Below are 9,459 nucleotides of genomic sequence, written 5' to 3'. Positions count from 1 at the left end.
CACTGGGAATGTGATGAAAGAAATACAAGCTGAAATAAATCATTCTCTCTACTATTATTCTGACATTTCACATTCTTAAAATAAAGTGGTGATCCTAACTGACCTAAGACAGGGAAGTTTAACTCAGATTAAATATCAGAAATTGTGAAATTCTGAGTTTAAATATACTTAGCTAAGGTGTATGTAATCTTCTGACTTCAACTGTACATGCTATAAAGTAAGAAGGCACCCACTAAGACAAATAAGCTTCATTAATATCTGCTAACGTAGGCCCCTGCAGGATAGGCTCCTACAGTGGTTGTGCTATCTTTGGACCCCTTGAGTCAACAAACATTGCTCTCCACAGTGGCCAAGAGACACAGATACCCTGTATGAGTTTACAGAAGCCTGCTTGCTGGATAAGCACAACAACCCCTACTCACTACCAATAAATCAATGGGACATATGGGGGAGGGAGATCCATTTCGGTCCTTGGGACAGCTTTAATTGAGTGTAAATGGAAATGCGAGAAATGGAGTGGTCACGTCAGAGACACCCAGCACACGCTGTAATATTCCCTTGGAAAGTCCTGTTTATCTGCTCTGCTGCTTGTTGTTTAAACATACTCTCATGAAGAGCAAAAATTATCTTGACATTATGGCTGAATCAGATGTATTAATGCTTAGGATCCTTTTTCACTCGGGACAGCAGTGCAGCCTAAGATAATATTTAAAATGTTCTAAGTAAAGATAATATCATTTGAAAGCACAAAGCAAGCTCTTGTTATAGTCGAAGCATGGCTATTCAAACATATTTATTCAGAGATTGACATTTGATCATTTGTTCCTTCAATAATTCGTTATCTACTGCACACTAAGGTTATGCAAGAGACAACTCACTGCAAGCTACATGTCGTTAATTACCTGCCTTCAAGACATAAAATATCAGAAACATGACAGTTGATAGGACCCTGCAGATTGCACCACTGGGTCTCCCACTTGTTTACTATGCTAACACAGTTGAAGGTTCCACTTTTGGACCCAAAGTTTACATCCTTATCTATTCATGTTACTCTTTATTAGACGGTACAGCTCGAGGTAGAATGGTGCTATATTATGGCTGCAGTTTGCTGCTGCTTACATTTCTTGCTCTGCCGGGTCTATTGCTCGGGGGCGTGGTATTCCATTGTCCGAGCTGTGCTGCGGAGCGCCAAGCTGCATGTCCTAAGCTTGCTACAACCTGCACTGAGATAGTCAGGGAGCCTGGCTGTGGCTGCTGCCCAGTGTGTTCCCGGTTAGAAGGCGAATTCTGCGGCATCTACACACCGCGGTGTTCCACAGGGCTGCATTGTTATCCCACTGCAGATTCAGAATTGCCCTTGGAGCAGCTGGTTCAGGGGTCAGGACGATGCTCACACAACCTCACTCAAGAGCATCAGGACAAGAGTGGTAAGTAACTAGACTGTCGCTAAGAGAAGGTTATCATTATTGTAGGGTTACAAGTATTCTGTGTTATACATGTCTTTAATCGGCCACAAAGGAGTTCACAATATTGAAGTGCATGATATCTGCTGAATGTCATAGGCTGGTATACTGGAGATCTATTGCTTCTCTATATGTTTCCATTAGAAATCAATACCCCAAGTAGTCCCCTTATTAGGTGTAAATGGCAAAACATGTATTTAGAAATAACAAGGATTTGTTCAATGGATCATCATTGATTTCTGGGAATGAATGTTGACATCAGTGGTGTGTTTGGACTAACAGGTAGATCCAAATGCTATTCATCTATTTTTTTCAAACTGCTAACCATGTTTGTCTGATCCTATTTCTCAGTTTTTTTTAAACAAAGTAAGTGCATGACAATTTTCCCCCTTTTTTTATGCCCAAAGCACAGGTCAAAGATTAATCGTGCCGGCAGTAACTTAGTGCCATCTATCATACAGCATCCCCTTCACATGAGATTTCCATTTCATGAGCCAGTCAAGTGTAAAAGAGGCACTATCAGGTGCCAGGTGTCTTGTAAGCTTGGGGCTCTCTAAATTATCTTTAATTAGGTAGCATGACATATTCCTACACATAGCTCCCCCCTCCACCCTCCATCCATCTCCCTCCCTCCATCATGTGTTTGTTGATAACTGTTGCTGTTATTGGCATGACATCACATCTTTCAGCAATGGGAAATGCTGTACGAACTCATGTGCTTTCGTACCAAAATAAACGCACAAAACTTCAGAGTACATACAGTACACTCAGGATGAACTCTTCATTTTCAAGGGATTCTGTGCTTGGGTGGATGTTTGAAGATTTGTCCTCATCTCACTGAGCACACAATGCATAGGCTGGAACTGCATTCAGTCTCTCAAAAACAGTGGGTTCTGACAAAAAGATTCCCAGATTTGGAAGAGCTAATAGTGACTGTCTTTGCATGTTGATTGCAAACAACTACATGTTTGCCTCTTTATTGTCTCGTACTTTCTCTCTTTCTCCTCCTTCTCTATGCATTGTCTGTGAACTGGGATTGCCCTTGTAGCCCCGCAGGTAATGGTGTGCTCACACCCCTACAGGTTGTAAATTACACACACACACAGAGAGAGAGAGAGAGAGAGAGAGAGAGAGAGAGAGAGAGAGAGAGAGAGAGAGAGAGAGAGAGAGAGAGAGAGAGACTTAATTTGACCCATTTCCCACAGCAGGAAAATCATGTAAATTATTGTGTGGATTCTAATTAAATCAGACATTATACAGTGGAAATTACAAACTTTAGAAGCCTTTTTAAACCTCAAAACACTAAAGGTTTGCATTTCTAGCTGTGCAGGACATTTCCTGTAACAATAGGGTGATCACATTAAGATCTAACATCTGTAAGGATAGAGAGGGTGCACTCTGGGTGGCAACTGCATGTTAGTACCTTTATTGAACCCCATTAGCATTAGCTTGAACCTGTTCCGAAAGGAAAAGTTACGTGCCTGGAGAACTCTGAGAATTCTGAGTCAATTTCCAAACAAATCAAATATGTTATGAAGGCAGAGCTCGCAATAGCAGCTGTACACGGTAGCAACTTGTTAGCATTAGTTAGCCAAGTTATGCACATCATAATCTTGTTCACCAGACTTTCTCCCAATGCTCAGAATGTCTGGTAGACCAAAGCTTCAAACACAGCCTTCATTAGCCCAGCCCAAGTTCCGGAAAAAGTCCAAATGAAAATAGAAAGTCAGGGAGAAAGTCCAAATGCATATCCATTAACAGTGTGGGGAAGCAACTCTGAAAATAAAGTTTTCCAAGCTACCAATTTTTTATCTGGTCACATTAGTTTTTGGTTAAAAAGTGGCTTTTTTATCATCATGATTTATTTGAACATTAATGTGCAATTGACCAAAAGTAAACCAACTTTCTGAATAGGAAACAAAGGCAGGGGAATGCCCCTGTCTGTGTGTGTCAGGGCTAAACCAACATACAGGGAAGGTTTGGGAAACCCTCCAAGGCAGTCGATCATCCCCGTCAGTGGCCCGCTTGCGCCAATAAATACAGTATAATGTAATAATGTCATTTTTTTATCGAGGCTATATAATTGATTTTAAAAAAAACAGATGGACCCCAAAGCTGTTCATTTGTTAAGTTGATTATTTATCACATGCTTGCTGCACACATATAGCCTATAGATAATCTGATGGGCAGAGACAGCATGCAGCTCTCAAACAACTGGTTGTTGCATGGAGGAAAGCAGTAGGAAAGATGTTCCAAGTTATGATATCTACCAGTAAATGTTAAGGCAAGAATAGGTATGCAAACCAGGTATTACTGGTGATGTATAATGAATACTGATGATGCACAATTTAGTCTGTTTTGCTAGTACAGACTGGAATGTTCCCGGGACTATTCTGATGGCATTGAGGAGTACACCACAGCAGTCACTGGCTTCATCAATAAGTGCATCGATGACATCACCACCACAGTGACTGTAAGTACATACCCCAACCAGAAGCCATGGATTACAGGAAAAATCCGCACTGAGCTTTAAAGGGTAGAGCTTCTGCTATGCCCCCAGAGGAACCATCAAACAGACAAAGTGTCAATACAGGACTAAGACTAAATCATACTACACCATCTCTGACTCTCGTGGCAGGGCTTGCAAAGTATTACAGACTACAAAGGGAAGCACAGGCACGAGCTGCCCAGCGACATGAACCTACCAGACAAGCTAAATTACCGTTCCGGACGACTGTGTGATCAAGCTCTCCCTAGCCGATGTGAGGGCCAGACGGATTACCAGGACGTGTACTCCGAGCATGCGCTGACCAACTGGCAAGTGTCTTTACTGACATTTTCAACCTGTCCCTGACTTAGTCTGTAATACCAACATGTTTCAAGCAGACCACCATAGTCCCTGTGCCGAAATTAACACTAAGGTAACCTGCCAAAATGATTACCGACCCGTAGCACTCACGTCTGTAGCCATGAAGTGCTTTGAAAGGCTGGTCATGGCTGACATCAACACCATTATCCCAGAAACCCTAGACCCACTCCGATTTGCATACCGCCTCAACAGATCCACATATGATGCAATCTCTATTGTACTCAACACTGTCCTTACCTACTTGGACAAAAGGAACACATACGGTGCCTTGCGTAAGTATTCGGCCCCCTTTGAACTTTGCGATCTTTTGCCACATTTCAGGCTTCAAACATAAAGATATAAAACTGTATTTTTTTGTGAAGAATCAACAACAAGTGGGACACAATCATGAAGTGGAACGACATTTATTGGATATTTCAAACTTTTTTAACAAATCAAAAACTGAAAAATTGGGCTTGCAAAATTATTCAGCCCCTTTACTTTCAGTGCAGCAAACTCTCTCCAGAAGTTCAGTGAGGATCTCTGAATGATCCAATGTTGACCTAAATGACTAATGATGATAAATACAATCCACCTGTGTGTAATCAAGTCTCCAGTATAAATGCACCTGCACTGTGATAGTCTCAGAGGTCCGTTAAAAGCGCAGAGAGCATCATGAAGAACAAGGAACACACCAGGCAGGTCTGAGATACTGTTGTGAAGAAGTTTAAAGCCGGATTTGGATACAAAAAGATTTCCCAAGCTTTAAACATCCCAAGGAGCACTGTGCAAGCGACAATATTGAAATGGAAGGAGTATCAGACCACTGCAAATCTACCAAGACCTGGCCGTCCCTCTAAACTTTCAGCTCATACAAGGAGAAGACTGATCAGAGATGCAGCCAAGAGGCCCATGATCACTCTGGATGAACTGCAGAGATCTACAGCTGAGGTGGGAGACTCTGTCCATAGGACAACAATCAGTCGTATATTGCACAAATCTGGCCTTTATGGAAGAGTGGCAAGAAGAAAGCCATTTCTTAAAGATATCCATAAAATGTGTCGTTTAAAGTTTGCCACAAGCCACCTGGGAGACACACCCAACATGTGGAAGAAGGTGCTCTGGTCAGATGAAACCAAAATTGAACTTTTTGGCAACAATGCAAATGTTATGTTTGGCGTAAAAGCAACACAGCTCATCACCCTGAACACACCATCCCCACTGTCAAACATGGTGGTGGCAGCATCATGGTTTGGGCCTGCTTTTCTTCAGCAGGGACAGGGAAGATGGTTAAAATTGATGGGAAGATGGATGGAGCCAAATACAGGACCATTCTGGAAGAAAACCTGATGGAGTCTGCAAAAGACCTGAGACTGGGACGGAGATTTGTCTTCCAACAAGACAATGATCCAAAACATAAAGCAAAATCTACAATGAAATGGTTCAAAAAGAAACATATCCAAGTGTTAGAATGGCCAAGTCAAAGTCCAGACCTGAATCCAATCGAGAATCTGTGGAAAGAACTGAAAACTGCTGTTCACAAATGCTCTCCATCCAACCTCACTGAGCTCGAGCTGTTTTGCAAGGAGGAATGGGAAAAAATGTCAGTCTCTTTCGATGTGCAAAACTGATAGAGACATACCCCAAGCGACTTACAGCTGTAATCGCAGCAAAAGGTGGCGCTACAAAGTATTAACTTAAGGGGGCTGAATAATTTTGCACGCCCAATTCTTCAGTTTTTGATTTGTTAAAAAAGTTTGAAAAATCCAATAAATGTCGTTCCACATCATGATTGTGTCCCACTTGTTGTTGATTCTTCACCAAAAAATACAGTTTTATATCTTTATGTTTGAAGCCTGAAATGTGGCAAAAGGTCGCAAAGTTCAAGGGGGCCGAATACTTTCGCAAGGCACTGTATGTGAGAATGCTATTCATTGACTACAGCTCAGCGTTCAACACCATAGTTCCCTCAGATCTCATCACGAAGCTAAGGACCCTGGAACTAAACACCTCCCTCTGCAACTGGATCATGGATGATCCAATGAAATGAAATAATGACAAATACTTAGAGGAGCTGAACCAAAAACAAAACTCCTTCTCTGGTTAAAAATGTTCCATGTGGAATTGATAGTAGTCGCAAACATCAATTGTAGTCCCAAAATTTACAAAAAAAAGTGTAAAGTTGAATAATTTATAATGTCAGTATTTTCCAAAATAGAGTTTTGTGAAATTTATGGAAAAGGATGTAAATGTTTTTCTCATGTTGGGTTTAGATTTCAGTCCTGATCACATTCCCACTAACGTGGGAGCACTGCCTGTTAGCACCCAAATCATCTGAGCACAGCTGCACACTAGTTGTAGCAGCAGAATCAACCTATAACACACCCATTCCTTTACAGACAGTAGAACTACCCAATGAGACAACGAACAAGACATAGCTTACAATACATCATCGCCAATGTTATGTTGAAAGAACAAGAAATGTTCATTATCAAAGGCTTGTTTTTTCCCCCAACTCAAACATCCACACATTTCGTGAGTCAACATTAGCATCACAAACACAACTGTCATTCCTTTAGACAATTTCGTAGATAGCACGGTGGTGCAGGATGTTTGGGGCTTGGGATAACTCAACTACGGTAAGTGAAGAGGAACAAACAACAATAACTGCCATATATTGATCATAACACATACACATACACATCAAACCACACCCTCAAGATTCAAATCTAGTTTTTTTTTAGGAGAAAAACCCAGGTGAAATCAGTTCAGACCCCTGTCAGTGTTTATATGCGCAATTAGCCTGGGGATGATGTTAGGCACATCATTACTATTCCATGATGATGATTTTGGGACTCTTTGTATCTCTACTTGTGAGTTGTTGCTAGCTTTTTAGCATAAGTTAGACACATTGCAATTGACACAAAATCTATGAAGGTTGACTGATGTGACACTTTTGACTGTGATTCCTTTTGGAATAAGCGCTAAGTCACAAGACTAGACCTCATGTCCTTTGGGAGCAGAAAACTTGAGCTGGAAGAAGAGGCAAACCATCATATTTTTGGGCTCCCTGCTTCGACAAAACCTACACAATAATTTGACTGTTTGCCAACTGAACTTGCTTGAAGAGGTTTAGCCGCAAGTGGAAGGAACCATCACAAGGTACGGCCATTATCTTGGCAGAAGAAAAAAGGTGTGATTTGCAACCTATTTACCACATTTTGAGCACAGTTATACTGAAAATGACAACCAATGTCCAAAAGAACGATACCGTTTTAATTGACATTGTAAATACTGTATGTCACTAATTCAGACAGCTGTGAAAGCATGTTCAGTAGCATTCTCAAAGCCAAGGTTCACATAACTTTCTAACATGCAGTTGCTATGCTGCCAAGATGGGATCAACACTAGTGTTTCAAAGTAAAACTAACAAGCTGACGGTTGTTGGCTGAAACTTGTATAATTTTCAGAAATTTGGAATTTCAAAAGCTACTGCCACAAAGCATTCAATCTGTCCAGAACTCTGAACGCTATACTCTCTACTGCTGTGGAAATTTTAACCAGAGTGGACAGTAAGCCATTCCGTACATTTTGAGGAAAAACATACTAAGTAAAGTAATAAAAAATGGTATATAAATACACACAAAATTAGATTTGAATACCCCCTCTCTCATTCTCTCATCCTCTCTCGCTCTCTTTCTCTCAATTCAATTTAAGGGCTTTATTGGCATGTTAAACATATGTTAACATTGCCAAAGCAGGTGAACTAGATAATAAACAAAAGTGAGAAGAAAAAATAATCTCTCTCTCTCTCTCTCTCTCTCTCTCTCTCTCTCTCTCTCTCTCTCTCTCTCTCTCTCTCTCTCTCTCTCTCTCTCTCTCTCTCTCTCTCTCTCTCTCTCTCTCTCTCTCTCTCTCTCTCTCTCTCTCTCTCTCTCTCTCTCTCTCAATACTGTTTGAATACCTTTGTCAAGTCAATGGGTTGCTCTCCCTCCTGGGAGTGGTTTACTGTCTTAGAGCTGCATTCCTCTGTTTGTGTCTCCCTAATTACAGATAAGAGTTAGTGGAGTGACACACACACACACACGCACACACACACACACACACACACACACACACACACACACACACACACACACACACACACACACACACACACACACACACACACACACACACACACACACACATACACACAGAGGCACATGCACAAACACACACATGCTCACACAGTGCCCCCAGGGGGTAGTTCACCTCCACTGAGAAGGCAGGCAGAAAGTCCTTACTCAGCAAGACAACCAGGCTAAAAGTGCTTCCATACTATTCCGTGCTCGCTTCCCATGATAGGGAGTAATGTTCTGATCCGTAGTCAACAATTCTGCACCAGTGTTCTCTATAAGAATAGTAAAATTCAGCTAAATTATAAACAGCGTTTCGGGTTTTCAAAACTGAGTGATTGGGAAATGAGTGTAACTATATCAGAATGTAGACGTTTTGTAACTCTGAGCCCTCCTAAAAATACCCCATATCCATTGTTGGGCCAATTCAGCCTGATTTTAGTGAACCGAGAGCGATGCTACAAAAGGGTAGTGTGAAAGACAGTAACTGAGAGCAGCTTCTGTTGTAATACAGATAACGCTTTGCCAATGATGATAAAACTTCAGGTGGACCAAACAAAGATTAACAGTTGGGTACAACTTTATCCACCACCACAATTGTTTTATTTTTTATAATTATATATATTTTTACAGATAGAAGAGAAACAGTGTAAAAGACAGGTGGGACCGGGATTCAATCTCTCTCAGCTAGAGGCTCATATACAGTGCCTTCATAAAGTTTGCATACCTGTTGACTTAGTCCACATTTTGTTTTGTTACAGACTGAATTCAAAATTGATCCAAGGTATGCTTTTTCTCACCCATCTACTCTCAGTACCACATAATGACAAAGTGAAAACAAATGTTTAGAAATTATTTTGTGAATTTTGTGAAAATGAAATACAGAAATGTCTAATTTACATACGTACATGTTTCAAACAGACCACCTGCCTAAATGATTACCACCCCGTAGCACTCACGTTGGTAACCATGAAGTGCTTTGAAAGGCTGGTCATGGCTCACATCAACACCATCATGCTGGAAACCCTAG

The 9,459-nt window shown here is 41.1% G+C and overlaps 1 protein-coding gene across 1 annotated transcript in view; it reads left to right on the top strand.

Moving 5' to 3' along the window:
- The first annotated feature begins 1,042 nt into the window (after nt 1-1,042).
- LOC109871277 (insulin-like growth factor-binding protein 2-B) overlaps nt 1,043-9,459 on the top strand; it is a 19,946-nt gene continuing 11,529 nt past the window's right edge. Inside the window, exon 1 of the mRNA XM_020462099.2 lies at nt 1,043-1,427. Coding sequence (XP_020317688.2) covers nt 1,082-1,427 — 346 coding nt within the window. The 5' untranslated portion in view covers nt 1,043-1,081. The remainder of the gene's footprint in view (nt 1,428-9,459) is intronic.

Source organism: Oncorhynchus kisutch, linkage group LG26 (assembly GCF_002021735.2).
Source record: "Oncorhynchus kisutch isolate 150728-3 linkage group LG26, Okis_V2, whole genome shotgun sequence".
NCBI classification, from domain to species: domain Eukaryota; kingdom Metazoa; phylum Chordata; class Actinopteri; order Salmoniformes; family Salmonidae; genus Oncorhynchus; species Oncorhynchus kisutch.
Note: the sequence above shows the minus strand (reverse complement) of the source record. Positions and strands in the feature narration are given on the sequence as shown.